General features: G+C 51.9%; 1 protein-coding gene across 1 annotated transcript; it reads left to right on the top strand.

Moving 5' to 3' along the window:
- The first annotated feature begins 578 nt into the window (after positions 1-578).
- Positions 579-21731, top strand: LOC123351722 (prelamin-A/C-like). Its single transcript, XM_044991300.1, has 13 exons — positions 579-703; positions 4132-4479; positions 7590-7746; positions 8606-8731; positions 12224-12394; positions 13046-13171; positions 14234-14454; positions 16607-16820; positions 17545-17652; positions 18343-18462; positions 18733-18807; positions 19472-19723; positions 21634-21731. The coding sequence occupies exons 2-13, from the start codon at positions 4145-4147 to the stop codon at positions 21658-21660; spliced, it is 1932 nt and encodes a 643-aa protein (XP_044847235.1). The 5' UTR covers positions 579-703; positions 4132-4144; the 3' UTR covers positions 21661-21731.
- Positions 21732-23138: the final 1407 nt, after the last annotated feature.

Raw genomic sequence — 23138 nt, 5'->3', positions numbered from 1 at the left:
TTATAGTTACTCCACCTAGAAATGCCTCCTCTTGCTTTGAATCCTGTTGAGATCTCGGGTTCAATAATAGCTTATGAAAATGAGTTCCCAAGGTCGGCTACGTGTTGTGCAATGTGGCTTTTCTCCTCTGCTAGATAAAACTGGGAGCCCAGGGGAATTCTAGGGGGTGATTCATTTCACTCCTTGGCCTGGTTATTTAGATCAGGTCCAAAGCTGCAGAATCAAGGTCCACTTGATAATCTGAAACATTTGCCAAACTACACGCTGCCATGCAGCTGTTCCTCGAAGACGCGGATCCACATCCATCGCCGGTATTTGAAGAGAAGGCTCATCGCCAAGCCAGGTAAAAGTAACGACCCTTTAGTGGCGACACTCCGGTGGACCTAATATTTCATTTGGGTAGATGCGAACAAAAAACAGTTTACAATTGATGTATAAAACAAGAAACAAAAGATGGAGACAGACGGGGAAATACAAGGAACCGATAAGACCTTATTGGTCAGCCTGATAACCGTGGGGTTCTTGTCCAGGACTATAATACTAATATTACTACTACTAATAACTAGAAACACAGCAGAAATCCTCCAATGGAAACTCAACTCCTCCAGCCCAATAATCCAGGTTACTGCAAAAACCATATGAAGGGAGCAAATAATGGGATGACATTCTGGTCCGTATTATTTTCTGTGCTTCTATGAGAGAGGTAAACCGACCCCATCTGAATCCACCAGGAGGCCCCCCCCCTTTCACTGCATTTTTCTCCACCCATAAAACCCCCAAATGTTGAAAACTAGAAATGTTCAGCCCAAGCCTGCTGAAAACCCAGAAATTTTAGGTTGAAAACTTTTGGATTTTTTTTTTTTGGTTGCCAATGAAAAATCAAAAAATGTTTGAGGGAAGTAGACACTCTCTGTGAAAATTTTCATTTTGTTGGAAATACAAGTTTGCACTGAAAACAGTTTGACAGGAAATTTCCAACCATCCCTACTTCCCACACCAAATTCAGGCTCATTAAAGGCTCTGTACAACCTGCTCCTCTCTCTCTCTGGGATCCTTCTGTAACCCCTCTCTTTTGGCCAAGCCATACAATCAGCCACCCCATTTGGCTGCCTCATACACCTGAAATTCCCTCCCTGCTTGATCTGCCATGTCTCTAGCCTCTCTTCCTCAGAATGTTCCAACAGGCCTGCAGGGGCGGCTCTAGCCATTTCACCGCCCCAAGCACGGCGGCACGTCGCGGGGGACGCTCTGCCGGTCGCCGGTCCCGCATCTCCGGTGGACCTCCCACAGGCGTGCTTGCGGAGGGTCCGCTGGTCCCGCGGCTTCGGTGGAGCATCTGCAGGCATGCCTGTGGGAGGTCCACCGGAGCCGCGGGACCAGCGGACCCTCCGCAGGCACGTCTGCGGGAGGTCCACCGGAGCCGCCTGCCGCCCTCCCGGCGACCGGCAGAGCGCCCCCCGTGGCATGCCACCCCGAGCACGCGCTTGGAGTGCTGCGGCCTGGAGCCACCCCTGCAGGCCTGTAACCCTTAGCCTCCTCCAATCTACAGAGAGGTGTTAATTTAATAGTAACTGAACTCAAAATGGAGAGGGGAGTGAAGGACAGTAGACAGCAGCAAGAGAAAATATTTGGTGCCAGCTTTGCTGTGGTATCTTGGACCGATGGATTAGGCCCACAAAGAATTTATGCAAAAGCTTAATTTTAAAAATGTGTCTCTTTCACCGACAGAAGTTGGTCCAGTAAAGGATATTTCCTCACCCATCTTGCCTCTTTAAAGTGAATGACCTTTGTTCCCATTGACTTGACTGGGAGCAGGATCCGGCTGTAGAAGGGGAGACAAGGCGATCAGCTGTTTAGAATCATTGGCGGTGTCACACTAGTTATTAAATAAAAATGAAAGTAATTTTCAGTTTCAAAATGAGCATTGATAAGACTTTTATTTCTCTTCAGAAGATGTTTAATCAAAATAATTCTGCCAACATGCAAAAAGTTATCTATAAACACTTGTAATCCCAACCTAGGCTCCAGGGTTCAATGTTAAGGGATGATTTTTAGATAGGTGCTGTTTGTTGATTGTAATATATTTATACCACGTGCACCCATAAAATGCACAGCCCGAGCCAGACTCTCAGCTGCTGTAAATCGACGTTGCATCACTGAATTTCAGTGAAACACTGCTGAAGTTAATGGAGCGACAACCACTTGGTCATGGAGCCCACTGGGGCCTAAAAGGTGTCTCTTCTCTTGGGGTACGGCCCCCTTGGTAAGGTGTGTGGGGAGGCTACATCCTCCCCCTCCTGGAATCCTGATACACCCATCAAGACCGAGGCTTTAACGGTTCAAAAATCAAAAGTAGCCAATGTCCACAACTGCGATGTCACAGTCACTTAGCGAACCAGTGCTCGCTGGCTACACAGAACTCCTATTTAACCGGAATAGCCTAACATTTATCTGACACTTGCTATATTTTGAACCTCTGCAGAGGACACATGAGGCACTACCTGAGCAAACTCAGAGGTGATCTGAACCTTTGCACCACACTCAACGGAAAGTCTCCAGGCACACCAGTGAGTCAGGACACAGGTTTTATCAGCCTCTTAGGCCTTGCTTACTCTAGAGATCTTTCTTCTGCGTCCGCTGTAGCCGTCACAACTTCACGGTTAAACTCAGGCGGTTGGGTGACTTGTAGAGCAGCGCCGGCTTCTGCACCCTCACTTTCTGGAGCTCATTGCGCTTCTCCTGGGCCTTGCTGTCGGGCCTGAGATCCAGAACTGGGTGCTCTGACTACTTTCTCAGCAGCAGCCTGTCAAATACAGTGGTGTCAAAAAGCATCAGAGATGAATAAAAAATGCTCTGTCTTGTCATCTGAGGCAGAATCAGACCCTTCCTCTGTAGGAACGCGAATACTTCAATCGACTGGGGTTCCTGATTTCTAGTCACGGAGTGAGTCACAGGCGTTTTCACTGTGGGCATGTCAGGAAAATTAACTAACTGTCCCATTTTCAGCAGTTGATTTCTGTGCAAAACTTTTGTCTCTCAGTCCATTCTCTCGCTTCAAGCAGTGCACTGGAATGTCTGGTAGCTTCTGGACCGTGACTTACGGGTCAGACTTCCAATGGTCACTCAGCTGGGGCTTCAGGATACAGAGGTTTCAGATGAGCACACGGTCTGTCAGGTACCAAACCCTGTTCAGTTCCTTATTACTGGAGTTCCTTTTCTCTGCAGCATTCATTGCTCACGTCTAGGCAGCACTCGGTTGTTCTTTAAGCCGTGTTACTTACATACTACCAGTAGGACATCTGTAGATACTCCAAAGCACGTGTCCACAGGCAGAGGAGCTTCCCTACCAAACATTAGGTAGTAAGCTGAGAATCCCAGACTCATTCTTGGTGCAGTCGTAAGGTCTTATTCTGGGATAAGAGTGTCAATGTGGGGGTCTAGTCTGGTCAATTTCCCTGTGTAGATAAGCCCTAACTCCTGATATGGGCCCTCTTACTCCAAAGGCAGTGTGATCTAGCGGCTAGATCATTGGCCTGGAACTCTGGAGACCTGGGTTCTATTTCTGGCTTTGCCACTGCCCTGGCCAAGTCACTTCCCTCCTTCTGCATGAATATCCCGCTGTGTAAAATGGGTCTAACTATACTGACCTCTTTTGTAAAGTGCTTTGAGAGCTACGGATGAAAAGTGCTAGGGATTGTTATTTATTCTTATTGTTCTCGAACAAGAGTGGCACTTTGCAGTTCAGTTTAAACCTCTTCCAAAGCAACACAAATTACACTGAAAAAGGTGCTCTGATTCCAGAATATCCACATGGGGATTATACCACCATCATTATATGTATTTAAATTCACATTTTAGTTTATCCGGCTATAATCTTCCTACGACGACAAACCCTTAGTTTAAACAGAGCCTGTTTTTCCAGGAGCCTCTGTTCCTTTAACTAATCAAAGCAGAGGGGTTGGCTGTCTTTTGCACAGCCACGCCCGCTCTCCACACCTGTTTCCCGATGATGTTTGAGCCGAGATCCAGGTGAGTGACTCAGGCTGTCAGTACCAGCAAGGCAGACGCAGAGGTGAGGAAGGGAGCTCTGAGGATCTGAGTCACTGACCCGTGCTCCCGTCTCTCTGCCAGGCTGTGAACCGCGATGGACACCCCATCTCAGAAGAGGGCCACACGGAGTGGGGCGGGTGGCACCCCACTCTCTCCCACCCGCATCACCCGCCTGCAGGAGAAGGAGGACCTGCAGGAGCTCAATGACCGGCTGGCCGTCTACATTGACCGGGTGCGCTCGCTGGAATTGGAAAATGCCGGTCTCCGGCTGCGCATCCCCACCCCTGATGAGGCATCAAGCATCAAAGTGGCCTACGAATCGGAGCTGGCGGATGCCCGCAAGACCTTGGATTCCGTGGCCAAGGAGAGGGCACGACTGCAGCTGGAGCTGAGCAAAGTGCGGGAGGAGTTCAAGGAGCTGAAGGCACGGTAAGCACCGGGGCAGGACATGTGCTGGGGTCATGAAATCACAGTCATGCTAAGCAATGGGGCAGCTGGTAGTGGGAGAATTTCCTCCCACCCTCTCAAAGGATGGGGCACTCCCTCGAAGCTGGAGTGGGAGCAGCCAGGGCTGGCAGCCTTGGGAAAGAAGCCACAAATATCCCCAGGCCGAGGCGAATAGCGGGTTGTCCTGTGTTTGGCAAACGGTGAGGGATGTGGAGGGAAAGAAAAAACAATCCAGAGTAGGAGGAAGGGAAATATCTCTATCCTGGCTGGGATGTTACTGAAGTGGCAGGTTTAGTGGTAAGGGGATTTGTTTTCTAAAAGCCCCCCAAAAGGGACAGTCTGAAATTAACCTGCCTAGAACATGCCATAAATAATCCATCAGCCCAGAAAGCAGGAGGAACATTTCACAGACGTCTTTAAAAGCTGCCCAGGATTTTATATTTAGCTTCCTGTGCCTCTCCCCAACCACGGATCCGTCTCTAGATAGTCATCTCTGCATTAGAAGAGTTGCTAGTTCTGCATTGAGATCCTAGGAACTTGTTGCTCTTTGGAGATGGATTTCGAATGCAGCTTTCCCTGTGCTGAGTGTCTGTGTCTGTTCTCCCCAGCCGAGAGCGTGCTGTGATGGCGGGAGGATTTTAAAGGATATGGGGAGGAGGAGATTTTGCTCCTAAACAGGAGCCATGTTTTCTAAAAGCTTTGCAGCCTTAAACTTTAAAACAATCTCCTCTGTCTTTTTCTTAAGCCATTCATTACAATAATGCCCAGCCTGCAGCCAGCTCCTGCTGCTGTGTGGCTGTTACACAGCTGCCCTGATCCACTCCAGAGGTGGCTGCATTGCAGTGATCCCTGTATATAATCTGTACGATCTGTTGCTTACTGGAATGGAATGTGCATTCTCGAAAACTGGATGTTTTTGCTGCCATTCTCTGACACAAACAAACCCTCTTGGAAAAAACTCCCTTCCCCGAGGGGATTCCCACATGACCACTCTCTTGTTCTGAGCCTAGTTATTAAAAGCGACAATGGGTGACTCGGGCCATTTATCTTGAAAGCTCCGCTCCTACCTTGCTTTGTGCGTGGAGAGCAGGTGGTGACAGTGGAGAGAACACTCCTGCGGCAAATAAAACCACCCCCCAGTGAGTGGTGGTAGCTTTGTCGGTGGGAGAGTATCCACACTGGCACTTTTTGTTGGTAATACTTTTGTCAGTCAAGGGTGTGTTTTTTTTCACACCCCTGACTGACAAAAGTTTTATGGACAAAAGTGCAGGGTAGGCATAGCCTTAGTCTCCACCAGGGGCAGGCTGTGGCACAGTGCCAGTTCAGCTCCAGGAATCTGCAACAGCCTGGAGACATCCACTCTCTTCCCTGGCTAACACTCAACTGAGTTAGCGGCTCTGCCTTTTATACTTCCCGTCCCACCTCTTCGCTTCTGGTGGGAGGGGTGAGCCTGGCCTGGCTCCACCCACAAGGGATCAGAGTTCCTCCCCCTCTGGCTCAGTGGGAGGCCACTCTGCCTTACTACACTTGCATCCGAAGAAGTGGGTATTCACCCACGAAAGCTCATGCTGCAAAACGTCTGTTAGTCTATAAGGTGCCACAGGATTCTTTGCTGTTACTACACAGAGAAGACAAATACTTTGAACTGGGGAGATTGGTCCCAGGCTGAAAAGGGAATTCAGTCTGTGTATTAAGAACTGTAACCTGCCTGCAACATCCAGTGGGGTGAGAAAAGCTGTTTGATTAAAACATTACTGAGTCTGATTAAAATTTAGGATTTTTTGAATGCATGTTTACTTTTATTTCTTATGTAACCATCTCTGACCTTTATGCCTACCACTTATAGTCACTTAAAATCTATCTTTCTGTAGTTAATACATTTATTTTAATATTTTATCTTTACCTGAAATGCTTGGAGAATCTTGCTCAGATTACAAAGGCTGGGGCATGTCCACTATCCTTTGACAAAGTGGTGAAGTAATTAATGAGCTTGCATTGTTCAAGAGAAGGTCACAGGCAGTGGAAGATGGTACGTTTCTGGGTGTGCAAGGCTGGGGGGATTTGCTGGTGGTCTCCCTCTGTGCAGTTCACGAGTGGCTTCATGCAATGAGAGTATTCATGCAATTTAGCTGTGTGTCCCTGCACATCACTGACTGAGTTAGTCACAGCTCCTGGAAGGGTTTGCTGCTTGTCTAGCAAAGCATCGTGAGACAGCCCAGGCTGGAGAGTGAGAGGGGCACAGTGGTCCCACAGTTCCTGGTTGTACCCCGGGGGTCAGTCACAAATATAGATAATAAATACTAACAACACTTTACTTGCTTTGCACAGCTCAAGCATTCTGAGATGGAAGCTGTTAGCAGGGGAGGGGGGGTGTATTCCTTCAGATGAGCTGTAAAAGGGACCATTACTTTGATTCCCCAGGAAGCTGCTTGCCAATTCATATGTTGGCATGGGTTTAATTTTTAAACACCCGCACGCCGCTCTGACTCACCAGCCAATGAACACCAGCAGGGCTGGACCAGTACAATTACCTGTAACGTAGGATGTAGCACAAGCTATTTTTGTTGCTCATCGCGCAGCCGTGTGTGTAATGGGAAGTTGGGAGCACTGGGACATTGAAGAGACTCAGGCCATGTCTATAGAGGGGATATTTGTAGCAGGGTAACTATGCCAAGTGGTGCAGGGGGGATGTGCTGCATCCGTGTGAAATGGGGCTGGCTCCCTTGTCGTTTCCCCAGGTTTGAAGCATCACTAACTTCACTGGTGCGAAATCCCTCCTGTCTGTGCAGAACTCAAGCTGGAAACATGGTAGCTGAATGATCCAGGAGAAACAGAGCAGGAATTCAGCAATCTGGACCTGTTCTGTGGCTACAGGGGTCTCTGAGCACCAGGGTTGTCAATCTGGCATCTTCCACCGTTGTGATATTCACCAGGACCATTGGGCTCGGGGTCTGAGCTGTCCCCTGGGGGCGGAGGGGTATTTGGACCTGGGAATTGTGCTCTGAGCCCCTCTCCAGCATTGGGTCCTCATTTGCATGTGGCAGGGGATTCCCCGAACATGTCCACGGAGTAGTTTGTTGGCTGTGTTCCAGGAATGGCAAGAAGGAAAGGGACCTGCTGGCCACTCAGGCTCGCCTCAAGGATCTGGAGGCCCTGCTCAACTCCAAAGAGGCCGCGCTCACCACCGCCCTGGGGGAGAAGAGGAACCTGGAGAATGAAATCCGGGAGTTGAGGGCGCAAGTGGACAAGGTGAGCGGCAGATCCTGTCCCCTGCTGCCCCAGGGCCCCCTGTGGTACCCTCTGCAGCGCCAGAGATCATGGCCTTCCCCGTCCGCGTCCTGCCAAGCTTTCTGAGAAACCCCTTGTGGTCCAAAGCGGATGGGACCCTGCAGCTCCGGGGGTTCCAGTGAGCTAGGGAGCCAACACCACGGGGGAGCTGTGAGCTACTCTCTCTAAGTACCCCTGGGAGAGACACAGTCCCAGGGTTTGACTGGTGTCCGGGGGAGTCGGGAAGGCTCCAGTTCTAGTCACGCTCCTATCACTGACTTGGCAGCTCTGGGATCGCTTCGCTGATGGGGGCGGCGAGGCTGGAGCCTTGGCTGGCTCCTGTTACAGCGGGGGACAGATCCAGCTGGCCCATGGACTATTGCCGGCCGTGGTCCCTTCTGCTGCCCTGGGCAAACTAGGAACGGCCCAGCTCAGCCCTGTGTCAAGTCACCCAAATTGGCCTGGAGACTCCTGATTCGGAGGGTCCTTTCCTGGGCCCCTGAGCAGCTGTCACAGCCTTGTGAGAGGGACAGCCACTGACCTGCGGGAGGTGTGGGGAGGAGTGGATTTGACAGGCATGATTTCTGTACTGGGGGGAGGGGAGAATTGACGGGATTGGCTCTGATGTGGTTTCTGCAATGAGGCAGTGAATATGTGTATTATATGCAAGTAGAGGTATCACAATTTCTGTAACGTCTCCAGATTTCCAGCCCCACAACCTCGTCAGGCCCGCAGTCCCCAGGCTCAGCAGCCACCTGCCTAGGGACCTCGCTTGAGACCCGCCTGCTGGGTCTGCGACTCTCCCTCTAGCTGCGCTCACTTTCCCCTCTCCCGTCCCCAGCTGGAAGCCGCCCTGGGCGAGGTGAAGCAGCAGCTGCAGGACGAGATGCTGCGTCGGGTGGACGCCGAGAACCGTCTGCAGACGCTGAAGGAAGAACTCGACTTCCAGAAGAACATTTACAAAGAGGTGAGCAGGGTCCGGCTGCCCTGGGAAAGGCCCTTCGAATGCAGGGGTCAGGCCTGACCCAGGCTAGCACAGCAGCTGCTGGTACAACACAGACCCTCGGTGCAGCCTTGAACACTATATGGGCTCGTGATTTATCACTCCCCCGTGAGGACAGGTCACGCCAACACCCCCAGGAACAGAGGACTCAAGGCGAGGTGTGTTGGTGGTGTCAACTCAGAGGGGTATTGGGCAGGGAATATATTTAGCACCATTCACAAAACACCACCTCGCCTTTGGGGAGATGGTTGGCAATAGCCTGTTGGTGAGGATCGGGAGGCAGAGGGTAAAGAAGAATCCAGAGGCAATATGATTTAATAGTTAGTGTATGGGATCGGGAACTAGGACTCCTGGGTTCTATTCCCGGCTCTGCCACTAACTTCTTGTGTCACACTAGTTAAGTCACTTCCTCTCAAAGACTCAGTTTCCCCATCTGTGAATTGGGGCTCTTATGTCTTGTAGACAGGCTTGGCTCAATTTTATTTTTATTTTGTAATTTAGATGGATAATATCAATTAGGGCTGTCAAGCGATTACAAAAATTAATCGCGATTAATCGCACTGTTAAACAATACTAGGAATACCATTTATTTAACTATTTTTGGATGTTTTCTACATTTTCAAATATATTGATTTCAATTATAACACAGAATACAAAGGGTACAGTGCTCACTTTATACTTATTTTTTATTACAAGTATTTGCACTGTGAAAAACCAAAGGAAATAGTATTTTTCAATTCACCCAATACAAGTACTGTAGTGCAATCTCTTCATTGTGAAAGTTGAACTTACAAATGTAGAATTATATATAAAAAAACCTGCATTCAAAAATAAAACAACGTACAATTTTAGAGCTTGCAAGTCCACTCAGTCCTACTTCTTGTTCAGCCAATTGCTCAGACAAACAAGTTTGTTTATATATTCATGAGATAATGCTGCCCACTTCTTGTTTACAATGTCACTTGGAAGTGAGAACAGGCATTCTCATGGCACTATTGTAGCTGGCATCGCAAGACATTTACATGCCAAATGTGCTAACAATTCATATGTCCCTTCATGCTTCAACCACCATTCCAGGGGACATGCGTCCTTGCTGATGACGGGTTCGGCTCGATAACAAGCCAAAGCAGTGCGGACTGACACATGTTCATTTTCATTATCTGAGTCAGATGCCAGTAGACGGTTGATTTTCTTTTTTGGTGGTTCGGGTTCTGTAGCTTCTGCATCGGAGTGTTGCTCTTTTAAGACTTCTGAAAGCTCCACACCTCGTCCCTCTCAGATTTTGGATCGTGTGCTGTAGCTATCTTTAGAAATCTCACATTGGTACCTTCTTTGTGTTTTGTCATATCTGCTGTTAAAGTGTTCTTAAAATGAACTGTGCTGGGTCATCATCTGAGACTGCTATAACATGAAATATATGGCAGAACGTGGGTAAAACAGAGTAGAGGACATACAATTCTCCCCAAGGAGTTTAGTCACAAATTTAATTAACACATTATTTTTTTAATGCGCATCATGGAAGCATGTCCTCTGGAAGGGTGGCTGAAGCATGAAGGGGCATACAAATTTTTAGCATATCTGGCACGTAAATACCTTGAGATGCCGGCTACAAAAGTGCTGTTCAAATGCCCAGGTTCACTTTCTGGAGCTGTAAATAAGAAGAGGGCAGCATTATCTCTCGTAAATGTAAACAAACTTGTTTGTCTTAGCGATTGGCTGAACAAGCAGTAGGACTGAGTGGACTTGCAGGGTCTGAAGTTTTACATTGTTTTGTTTTCAGTGCAGTTATGTAACAAAAAAAATCTACATTTGTAAGTTGTACTTTCAGGACAAAGAGATTGCACTACAGTACTTGTATGAGGTGAATTGAAAAATACTATTTCTTCTGTTTATCTTTTTCACAGTGCAAATATTTGTAATAAAAAATAATATACACTTTGATTTCAATTACAACACAGAATACAATATATATGAAAATGTAGAAAAACATCCAAAATATTTAATAAATTTCAGTTGATATTCTATTGTTTAACAGTGTGATTAAAACAGCGATTAATCGCAATTAATTTTTTTGAGTTAATCGCGTGAGTTAATTGTGATTAATCGACAGCCCTAATATCAATGCTTATTTTGAAGCAATTTTTAAATTTGTATCTATTTAAATTTTCACAGTTATAGGAAATTGGTGGGGAGCTACACAATTATTTCACGACAATAGAAGTTGAGATTTGAAAAGTTAAAACTTCACAACCATTAAAACACAAATGGTCAACATCACATGTCAAAATACACCAAGTACATATTCTTCAATCAAACTCTAATAAGTTCACAAGCAGCGTTTTTCTTACCTTGACTAGCTGTAGATTTCACTGGAAACATTTTTTATTGGTTTGTGTTTGGGGTGAAATTGACATTTACTGATTAAAAATCAAATCTTTCCAAGCCAGCTTGTAGAGTTTATGGGACTCTTCTCCATCCCTAACCCCCAGCTCCCAAAATGAAATGCCCCACCGATGGGGCCATTATGGGTTAGCAATTGCCTGCGGGGGGGGGAGGGCTTTGAGCTCCGCAAATGAACCACTCCATGGAGGGGCAAAGTGCTGTTATCCTCCCCACAGGATTAAGGGCTAAGCATTAAGGGTCAGGATCCTTTGTGCCGATGCTCCTTCGCTCCACTCTGACAGCGTCAAGGGGCCATCACGTGGCCCCGCTGCTCCTCTTCCAAGGCCCTGACCCCCGATCAAGCTGGAGCCTTGCCAGAGAACCAGGCCCCTCCGCCTGCCTGGAGTGCGGGGGCCGAGTGCAGCCTCCAACCCACGTCCTGCCGCCCCCCTCGCCCAGGGCAGGTGGCGGGTCCGCAGCTCCCCACAGCTGCCCATGTGGCTCTTACCCTGACTTCTGGCCTGGCCTGGGGACAGGGCCCTGGGGGCCCAAGAGCTTCAGCTGGGCCTGGGCAGGTGTGGGGAGTCATGGACCCTCCATCTGCCCTGGGTGGGGAACCAGGGGGGCAGGCACTTGGGCTGGGGGCTGCTCTCGAGCCCCCCCACCTCAGGCATGGGGAGGGTCTGCGTCTCCCCACAGCTGCCTGGGCTCCCTGGGCCGCTCTAACCTGGGTCGGGTTCCAGCTTCCAGCCAGGCCGGGGGGGCCAGGCCTTGGGGGGAAGAGGAGGGGCAGGGGCCTGGGCATGGCAGAAAGTGGATGGGCCTGGCCCCTTGGCCTGCTCTGTTCTGGCGTCTCTGTCTGGGGCACGTACATTACACACGGAGAAATTCCCACTTGAGCCTGGCTTCGCACAGCTCCCACCTAAGGGCAGGTGAGTCCCAGCTGATGGCCATGCAGGCCCCACCAGCGAGGCTGATGGCTGATTCCTGCCCTGGGCCAGTGAGCTCCATCTCCGGGACCCATGACTCACATTCCCCTCCAGTTATTGCCGTGACACCTCCCACCCCTCCCAGGAACAGAACAAGGCCAAGCGTCGCCACGAGACCCGCTTGGTGGAGATCGACTACAGCCGCCAGCGGGAATTTGAGAGCAAACAGGCCGACGCCCTCCAGGACCTGCGGGCCCAGCACGAAGAGGAGATCAAGCGGTACAAGGAGGAGCTGGAGAAGACCTACCGATCCCAGGTAACACACTGCACAGACAAGGCAGGGAAAAGAGACGGCAGTATGGTGGGCCAGCGGCTCAAGCACAGGGCTGGGAACTAGGACGCCTGGGTTCTATTCCTGCCTCTGCTACCAACATCCTATGTGACCTCAAGCAAGTCACTTAACCCCAACTCTTCAGCAGCAGCCTCTGATCTCTGGGAACTCGGCCCGCAGCTCACGGGAGCCTGACTTTGAGAGGCCCCAAGCAGCCTCTCCTCAATGAGGAATCAGGCTGAGCTGGCCAGATGATTTTCGGGACCCACTTGTGAAAATGTTGGGGTTGTCTCTTTGGGCCCTGATTTTCCCACCTGTAAAATGGAGAGAACACTAAGTACCAGCCTCCCCGGTGGGGAATGTGGAGCGAAATCAGCGCCTGTCGGGCATGTTCACAGCCTCTGATGGGAGCCGGCCCAGAGGCCGGGGGTTTTAAAGCCATTGATCCTCTGCAGCTAGCAGCTCCCATTGAGCAGCGCTGTCAGTGCGATGGTCTCCTGCGAGGGGCTGATGGATAGCTCACCCTCGCAACCCCCTGACCGGCCTGTCCCAGGGCCGTTCGCTCCCACCCCGCTGGGACGTCGGTAGGAAGCTGCTCCTCTGCAGTGCTAACCCTGCCTGGCCTGTGGGTTGCAGCTGGAGGACGCCAAGCAGTCGGCGGAGAGGAACAGCAGCATGGTGGGCGCCGCCCACGAAGAATTGCAGCAGTCGAGGATCCGCATCGACAGCCTCTCGGCCCAGCTCAGCCAGCTGCAGAAGCAGGTGAGCAGGAGATGCCAGTGAGGGCATTGTCCAGCCATCTGCCCCCTCCGCTCACTAGTTCCCCCTTGTGGCTGCCCCAGAACCAAGATGAGCTCCATTCAGTACATGAACACGCCCCTTCGATCCGCGCTAGGTGCTGCCCTCTAGCCACGGTGCTGGGCAGCGCAGGGGGGCTGATGGGGCTGAGTGGAGCTGGCCAGCTGCTAGGGGCAGCATGCGCACCCCCATTGCCCTGATCGTGGGGCATGGAGCAAAGGGGAGGGATGGGCAGGTTTGGAGGGAGCATGGGCATAACACCCCCAGCCTCCCGCAATCCTCTGGCTAGCACTTGGCTGCAACAGAGCTGTGCCCTGGGAAGTCTGTCAGGGGCAAACACCCCCAGCAAATGCATGATGGCAGTGGCCGTGCAATGTGCATTCACCTGCTGCACCCACATGGGGCAAGCCAGGGGGCTTCATGCCCCACTGCTGGTTTCACCACCCAGCTTAGCCTTAAACCTTCTGCATCGTGCGTTATAAGGACGAGGGAGGGGCCAGGCTCAGCGCTCTTGTTCTGGGTCCCGTAGCATCCCGGGGTGGGAGACGCTCAAGGGCCCAATTCTCTGCTGGCTGTGGTTCTATCAACAGCTGTTTATGCCAGCGGAGGAGCTGGCCCTGACTGTCCAGCTCCGATTCCACCCCGACAGCTCTAGGCCGGCTCCAGGTTCCCGAGGGGCCCTTGTGCGCTTCTGCTCGGGCTGCAGGTTGACGTCTCTCCAAGGGCCACAAGCTGGCAGGACTTTGCCGGTGCCAGACCCTGGCCCTGATTCTGCACCCCTGAGCCAAACCCTAAACAGGCTTAGGACCAACAGGTGCTCATGGGCCTGATCCAAAGCTAAAGGCCACGATTGACCGTGTCTAGTAATAGTCCAGGCTGTGTAATGGCTCAGTGGCCCTGGACGTTCACCCCAAGAGAAGGTGACATGTCTGTGTCTAAGGGGCCAATAGCCCTGGTAGCGAGGGGCACCCTCTGCTGCTTGTGCTCTCCTCACCCCCTTCCTCCGCGTCTCCTCTCTGCTCCCAGCTGGCTGCCAAGGAGTCGCAGCTGCGGGACCTGGAGGACGCGCTGGCCCAGGAGCGGGAGACCAGCAGACACATCCTGTCCGACAAGGAGCGGGAGATGGCGGACATGCGGGCCAGGATGCAGCAGCAGCTGGACGAGTACCAGGATCTGCTGGACATCAAGCTGGCCCTGGACATGGAGATCCACGCCTACCGCAAGCTGCTGGAGGGAGAGGAGGAGAGGTGGGTGCAGAGAGAGGCTCCTTGATGGGGTGGGGGAGGAGCCTGCTGGAGGCGTGGCCAAGGAAGGGTGGGGAATGAGCCTGCTGGGGGCGTGGCCAAGGAAGGGTGGGGGAGAAGCCTGCTGGAGGTGTGGCCAAGGAAGGGTGGGGAATGAGCCTGCTGGAGGTGTGGCCAAGGAAGGGTGGGGAAGAAGCCTGCTGGGGGCGTGGCCAAGGAAGGGTGTGGGAGGAGCCTGCTGGAGGCGTGGCCAAGGAAGGGTGGGGGAGAAGCCTGCTGGGGGTGTGGCCAAGGAAGGGTGTGGGAGAAGCCTGCTGGAGGCGTGGCCAAGGAAGGGTGTGGGAGAAGCCTGCTGGAGGCGTGGCCAAGGAAGGGTGGGGGAGGAGCCTGCTGGAGGCACGACCAAGGAAGGGTGAGGGAGGAGCCTGCTGGAGGCACGGCCAAGGAAGGGTGAGGGAGGAGCCTGCTGGAGGCGTGGCCACAGAAGGGTGTGGGAGAAGCCTGCTGGAGGCGTGGCCAAGGAAGGGTGGGGGAGAAGCCTGCTGGGGGCGTGGCCAAGGAAGGGTGAGGGAGGAGCCTGATGGGTGAGGAATGTGCCAATGGGGGCAGGGCGAATGGAGGACATGCCTGATTTGGGTGGGCTGGTAACACAGGCCTGGTTGCATTGACCTGACTCTAATGTGAAGGGGTTTGGTGTTGCAGTGATGGGCTGACTAGGGGTGGGATACGGACCCAGATACTCACCTGGATCCCACCTGCCCTGCTAGGGGAGGGGTGTTGGCCCAGCCTGTTACAGAGACAGGAGCCAGTCCCAAAATCTGTCCCCCACCCCTCCGGCCACCTGCCACGATTGGGGCCTCCCAGATGCCGGGATGTGTCATGTGCAGAGCCTGGATCCAGGCCGGGATGGGGATTTTAGGGCGTTTGTAAGGGAAGGGGGGGCATAGCTGGGAGTTGAAGTGGGCAGCAAGACCGGTGGCTTGGAGCGGGACGTGATTGGCTACTTTGTCCAGGAATGGAGACTGGCTCAGCTAGCTCCCTGCAGCCGCCCGTATCCCCGCAGCCATGCTGGGGGTCTGAGAAGGGCAGCTGGCTCCTGCCGCTCCAGTCAGTGATTATCTCAAGCACCTCAGTCTCGAATACTGTGTACAGACGTGGTCTCCGCACCTCAAAAAAGATATTCTGGCACTGGAAAAGGTTCAGAAAAGAGCAACTACAATGATTAGGGGTTTGGAGAGGGTCCCATATGAGGAAAGATTAAAGAGACTAGGACTCTTCAGTTTGGAAAAGAGAAGACTAAGGGGGGACATGATAGAGGTCTATAAAATCATGAGTGATGTGGAGAAAGTGGATAAGGAAAAGTTATTTACTTATTCCCATAATACAAGAACTAGGGGTCACCAAATGAAATTAATAGGCAGCAGGTTTAAAACAAATAAAAGGAAGTTCTTCTTCACGCAGCGCACAGTCAACTTGTGGAACTCCTTGCCTGAGGAGGTTGTGAAGGCTAGGACTAGAACAATGTTTAAAAGGGGACTGGACAAATTCATGGTGGCTAAGTCCATAAATGGCTATTAGCCAGGATGGGTAAGGAATGGTGTCCCTAGCCTCTGTTCGTCAGAGGATGGAGATGGATGGCAGGAGAGATCACTTGATCATTGCCTGTTAGGTTCACTCCCTCAGGGGCACCTGGCATTGGCCACTGTCGGTAGACAGATACTGGGCTAGATGGACCTTTGGTCTGACCCGGTACGGCCTTTCTTATGTTCTTATGTTATGTGTGGAACTGATGGCCTCAGAGGCTGAACTCCCTCCCTGGGGAACAGGCAGCATCCCGGTGGGCTCGGCCTCCTGCCCTGCTAATGAGCCTCCCAGCTCCATGCTGGGGGCCAGTCCTCAACCACCACAGCCAGTTCAGCCCTTGGTATTTCTGCTAAGAGGTTGGGGGAAGCTGTGGAGTGTGATGTGGTGCTGGAGACGTGTCCTTCAGGGGACGTCCCATGAGGTAGCAGCCTCTGCCTACAGGTCACCAAACAGCCAAGAGATCAGGTCTCCTCTGTCACTTCCAACCAGGCCCGGATCAGCCAGCACCCTAGAGGGTCCAGGCCCTGGTTCCCACCCAGCCCGCCCTCACTCCCTCTCCCTCTCCCCCAAGGCTGAAGCTGTCTCCAAGCCCCACCTCCCAGAAGCGGGGCTCCAGGATCCACGTGAGCCACTCCACCACGCCGGGCTCCTCCAAGAAGAGGAAGCTGGAGGACGGGGAGCGCTGGACGAGCCTCTTCCAACATGCGAGGACCAGCGGCCGCGTGGCCGTGGAAGAGGTTGATCTGGAAGGGAAATTTGTCCGTCTCAGGAACAAGTCCAACGAGGTAGATTTCCTGGTGGCGATGCTGGTCATGCCTAAGCAGGGGCAGGATGGGTCAGTAGCTGGAAGGGAAACCATGTAGTTCTTGAGTGTCCTTCCCCTTGGGTCGGCCCTAAACCATCTGTGCAGACAAAGGGTGCTGCAAGGGTGTCTTGACATCGAGTGAATCGCGTAGGAGCACAGCTCTGACTTCTTTAGAAGCAGGCCTGGGGGTAGCAGTCTCTAGCTCTTATGTGGCTCTTTTCATCAGCAGATCGCAAAGTGCTTTACAAGGAAGTTCATTATTCTCCATACAGAGGCATGGAATGGGAAGTGACTTGCCCAAGGTCACCCAGAAGATTGGTGTCAGAGCTAGGAATAAAACCAAGGACTCCGGAGTACCAGTCCAGTGCTCTGTCCACTAGGCCACACTGTCAACTAAATGCTTAGAGGCTCTAACAGAAGTCAGGGCCACACTGTACTGGGAGCTGTACATACACATGGAGAGTGACAGTCTCTGCCCTGAAAATCTTTGTGTATATCGACAAGACAGACAAAGGGCGGGGAAAGGGATACAAGCAGATGGGGAAACTGAGGCGAAGGCAGGTGAGGTGACTTGCTGAAGGTCAGTGGGTCTGTGGCAGAGTCCCAGCTCAGTTCCTTGACCGCAGGACTTGTAGCCAGGGGGAGGGAAAACTGGAACAACCTTGGAGGTTGGTTTCTCAAGGCCTCTGCCTTCTGTTACGCAGGACCAGGCGATGGGGAGCTGGCAGATCAAGCGTCAGAATGGAGAGGAGGCCCCGATCAGCTACCGCTTCCCTCCCAAGTTCACCCTGAAGGCCGGCCAGATGGTCACGGTGAGTAACAAACTGCACTCGCGTGGGGGTAATGAAGGGTTAACGCCCTGGGCAGCTGATGCCCCGTTCTCAGTGGGCATTTGTCACCCTGGAGTCACCCCTGGGTAATGGATCAGCGGGTCCCACCCTCCTGAAGAGCAGAGCAAACCCAGCCCCTCTGAGTGCCCAGGCACCTCACCCCCGGGTCCCTTGGTAGAGTGGCCATGGGGCTCCCCCTTGGGGACGGATCGGGGATTGAAACTGATTCTAGCTGAGATACAAAGCTCCAATGTGGGGGGGGCTGATCTCCCCTTTGCATGCAGGAACTGCTGACACTGCCAGATATGAGCTCGGGTTGGCAGAAATCGCCCCCCGGCAGCAGCTCTTGCGGGATTCCTGCCATTTGGGGCTGAAGTGGTGCTGGATTTTGACATCTTAAGCTCCAGACCACAGCCCTGGCATGAGCAGCACCAAACTCCCCCATTATCCAGATTCAGATCCTGCCTGTGGTTTTCTCAGCCCATCTCACTCGCATCTGTTCCTTGCAGTTTAGAGAGTATCTTAGCAGTTCCTTTAGTTAACAGCTGTAGTAGACTCGCATCCTCTTTTGTGGAACAGCCGCTGGACGGGGCAAAGACCCACATGGGGAGTTAGGGTTAGGCTGATGCTGCTGGCGCGAGGTGCTACCGATGGCTGTGTGTTCCTCTTTAGATCTGGGCCTCCGGAGCTGGCGCCACCCACAGCCCTCCCACTGACATGGTGTGGAAGGCCCAGAGCTCCTGGGGCTCTGGAGACAGCCTGCGTACCGCCCTGATCAACTCCAGCGGAGAGGTGAGACTTGCCCTGGCGGTGGGGCAGTGGCAGCTGGGGGGATCGAGGTCTCGCAGCAACGTGCTCTGGCCGGATGCAAGAGAGGGATGGGTAAGGGGTGGAGGGTGAAAGTGACGCATCAGCCAGTGGAGTCAGGTCTGATTCTCCCTCGTGTGTTGTCGCCGTCTGCGGGCTGGGAGTCACTAGGGTGATCTTTCACCTCAGCCATAGAGTGAAGGGGGATCTCGGCAGGCGTAGCTGCAACCTGACTTTGCCCTGACTCCCTTCCAGGAGGTGGCCATGAGGAAGCTGGTGCACACGGTGATGATCAGTGATGAGGAGGATGGAGGCAGCGTCCGCCCCCATGTAAGTGTCCTGCTCTGCCAGGGACAGGCAGTGGAACATAGTGAGTAGGGGGTTTGAGAGATCTGGTTCTGTCGCTGGCCTTCTGGGTAACCTCAGGCAAGTCCCCCTCCTGCTGATTGATGCACTCACTGATCCTGCACCTCCCAGGATCAGACCTGGGGGCTCTGGGATCTGAGGTGATGGCTGTATAGGGGCCTTGTCACTTATCTGGCTAGAAACCAACCAACCACACATTCTATTTTATTCAGGTTCTTCTAATGCACCCATCACCATGGACTCAGGGCTCCATGGCTTTTGGGGCTCCTGCAATGGCAGAACATCTGCTGGGGTCCGACGTCCCAAAGTACCGATCACAAGACTAGGCTGGGTGTTGGACGGGCACAATCCAGCCCTGCCACGGCGGAGAGGTTCTTGGCCAGCTCCGATGCCCCTCTGAAAACAGGAAAGGCCAGTGCCTCCTCTCAGGGACCCCTGCACAGCCATGGGGCTCCCGCAGGGCGGGCTGGGGGCAGCTTGAGAGCAGCCTTAGGCCTCTGCCTCCTTGGAGCGCTCGTTAAACCCTCGAGCTGACTCAGCTGGGCCTGGGATCTGCTCCACTCCTCTGGCCCAGGAGGAAGCTCCATCCAGTACTGAAGGCCCCTTGTTTCTCTTTCCACCCCTCTAGGCGCACTGCAGTGGCACAGGTGATCCTGGGGAGTCGAATCTGCGCCCCCGCACTGTGGTGTGCCGCACCTGCGGCCAGACGGGAGTGAAAGCCAGCGGGGGCCAGAACACCGCGGCCGGCTTCAAGTCTCCAGAAGCGTCCACCTCTAATGTCACCATCACCTTTGGGGGCACTGGCGGGGGCAGTGGTGGCGGCCTTGGAGAAAAGCCAATGACCAGGTCCTGCATCCTGGGAAATTCTGACCCGCAAAAGGTCAGTGCACAAGAAGAAAGGCCCCTGCCTCTGGGGCAAAGGAATCCAGCAAGGAGGGGACTCCAGGTAGCCGAGTGTCCCTGCACAGCCTGCACTCCGGGCTAACGGATCTCGCTCAGCTGAAGGTCCCAGTGGGAATTCCAGCTGGTGGAACCCCATCATATTTGGTTCTTCCTTCTGCCCGCTGGCCAGGGCCAGTTCTGTGCCAGGATCAATGTGCTCTAAATACAAACAGATCCTCCAACAAACAGGTCCCCAGACACGAGGAGTTTGTGGATGGGGATCTGGTGAAGGTGACTCTCTGCAGATCTCTCACTGGGAAATGGTCTAAATGGATTTACTGGCCCAGATTTAACTCCCCCGTGGCTAAGCCAACTGCACCCGGTGGCTCCCCAGGCTGGAATGTGCCTGCTCTGAGTCAGATCCCATCTCTGCTGCTGTGAACCAGCTCCAGAGGCCCTGTGGGCCAGTTCTGCTGCCCTGCTGCCCCCAGTCCCCTGGTCCTCACTTGGGCCAAACTCCCACACTAAGGTCCGGAGTGAGGACCATGTTAATTATCCTGAGAGCATTCAAGATAAGGACCCTATTTGTAGGGTTAAGCCCCTAGTTCCCCACCACTCTTCATTCTGCCTTACCCATGTGTCCCCTGGGCTGTTTTACTGGCCAGCGGCTCAGATCTCCAGGGCTGGCTGCTAGCCACACTGGCAAGTTAAAAGCCTCCCAACTCCGAGCCAACCGCTGAGGATCCCCCGGCAGCCTCACCCCAGCAAAGCCAGTAGCCAGGAGTCGTGGCTCCTATTTTAACATGAGCTGGGACTCTGGAGCCAGGGGGCAAAACCTGCACCGAGGACTCAACTGGCTCAGCTCATCTGAGTGAGAAACCTGGGTCCTGCGAGGAACCCTGAACCCTCCCCTCCGTCATAGTTCTACCAGAGGCGATGGCTTCAACCTCTTCCATCTCCTGCTTTGGTTCCTTTCCTGGCGCTGTGTCCCCTCCCCGTCTCAGGACAGAGCCCAGGCACCAGGCTTCCATCCTTAGTGCTAAGAACAAAAATTCAGTAGCTTAAGCAGGGAACAGGGAACTCATGGAGCCTATCCCCTACTCTGTCCATGTCTCGCTGCATGACCGTGGCAAGTCACTTACCCTCTCTGTGCCTCAGTTTCCCAAGTGTACAACCAGGATAATGCACTGCCCTGCCTCCCAGGAGACTGCGGAAGTTTAATTCATTAACGTTTGTAAAGTATGTTAACATCCTTGGATGACAGCCGCTACAGAAGTGTCATCTTAGTGGTATGTTACTACTCATGTGCTAATGGTGGAGTATTTATATTATTCTAGTGCTACTACTACTAATACTCTAGTGGACTATTTTAATACTCCAAAACTAATTGTTAACACTTAGTGTCTGAGTATCGTAAATACTCTATTAGATTATTCTTTTAGTCATAATATTTTAAGATTTAGCATTAGTTTATTAGATTAATACTATTCTAATCAGTATTATTATTATTATTATTCTAATATACTACCACTAATTCTCAAAGTATTTAGTGCCCTAGATACTCCATCTATAAATTGAGGGGAGTTATATTATAGACTCATCATATGATTTTAAAGCGATTGCAATGTATGGATGAAAAGCTCTAATTATTATTATTAATTATTTGTGTTACGGTACCACCTAGAAACACTCACTCATGGACCAGGACCTCATGTACAAATTCTAAACAAAAAGATGCCCCGTGCCCCAAGGGGTCACAATCTAAAATATGAGCTGAGTATTTTATAATACTTACACTACTAAGTAATTAGTACTTAGCAAGAGATTTGCTTGATGGCTACTGCTGTTCCCCTTTAACTGAAGCAAACAGAAATTAATAATTATTTATTTTCTCTTTTCTCCTTCCAGGATCCGCAACTGTGCAACATCATGTAACCAGTAGAGGGCGCTCTCCTCGCCTGCAACCTGCCGTATCATGCAATTTTTTCCCCCAATGCACGAGAACCATTTCCCCCCTTTTTAAAACAGAGTGGGGTTTTTTTGTTTCTACAGCAGAAATTTTACATTCAAAATGCTAAAAGATGCTTTGATTTTTTTTAAAGAAAAAATCTATTTCTATAAAAAAAAATAGCTTTTTCAGCTTATGTTTTTAAAAAAACTAAAACCGGAGATCGAAGATTTGTGGTTAGCAAAAAAAAGAGAGAGAGAGATTAGTAGCTCTCTAAAGTTTTTATTATTATTATTATTAATTTTGCTAAAGCTTTTTATAGAGGACTAGCAGCTGTAAAGCATGAGAGCTGAAACGCTGACTGGCGTTCCCCAGGGGCCGTGTTGCTCTCAGAACCATGCAGTGCCGCTGCACTTAGCCCCTGTGGCAAAGCTCACTTGAAGTCAGTGGGTCTCACGCTGACAGCAGTGAGCTTTGGTTCAGGCCCAGGATCCTTGAGGAGGAGGATCAAATCATCAGGCCTGTTTCTCATACACACTAAGGCCCTTTTATGTCGCTCTCCCAGTGGAAAGTGGCCTTCAAGTGGATGGAACTGTAACTTACGAGCCCTGCGAAAAAGGGACCTTGGTGCATTTCACCCAGTGGGCCTGATTCTCACTGACAGCTCTGGGTCAGCTTCCGATTCTGTTTAATTGCATGGGGGCATTATCTTAAACTCTCTCCTTTTGTCCCATTTCCTCTGCTTAACTGCCACCCCCCCACACCAGCTGCTGCACTGCGATAGCCAGGGGAGAGACTGCTGGGTTTAGTTCTTGTACTGTACTGTTGTTAGTCAATGACACTTCTTTTTCTTCTTCCAAAGGCAGCCAAGTCGTGCCTTAGAGGGTGATACTGATTGGTTGAGCTTAATCAGAACGGGAGAGGCCCGAGGAACCCTGTTTAGAGAGCTTGGTAGCACAGGATCCAGTTCAGAGACCAAGGACAGAGCGATCAGGGAAATGGAAAGAGAGATGGTTTTGGAATGTGCTTGTTACAAGTCTGGGACCAGATGTCAACACCAGCCCTCACCAAGGCAGCCTTTAAGGCTGCGTGTACAGGGCAACAGGGGTGCTCGGAAATTACAAGTGGGTCTAAATAAAGCGGATTAGCAGACTTCAGTCACGCTGGGTATTTACTGTTCAGCCGTGGCCCCTGTCTGAGCCCAGGATGGATCAAGACGGCCAGCAAGATCCATCCAGTCCATTTGCCCTGTTGCGCTCAATGTTTGCGGAAGCCTGTGCACACCCCTCCATTGTAGCTGGGTGGGGGAGCCCAGGGCAGCACAGAGTGGAGTCAGCGTAGAGTTGTCCAGTCAGTGCTGTATTGGCAAAGTGTTACCTTTTCTTTTGGTGCTAAAATCCAACACTAAAATAAAACCACCCCAATCCCAGTATCTATCGATCTTATTCTCCTGGAGACGCTACCA

The sequence above is a fragment of the Mauremys mutica genome, chromosome 17, assembly GCF_020497125.1.
Source record: "Mauremys mutica isolate MM-2020 ecotype Southern chromosome 17, ASM2049712v1, whole genome shotgun sequence".
NCBI lineage: Eukaryota > Metazoa > Chordata > Testudines > Geoemydidae > Mauremys > Mauremys mutica.
The sequence above is the reverse complement of the archived record's forward strand: the minus strand, read 5'-3'. Positions and strand labels throughout refer to the sequence as shown.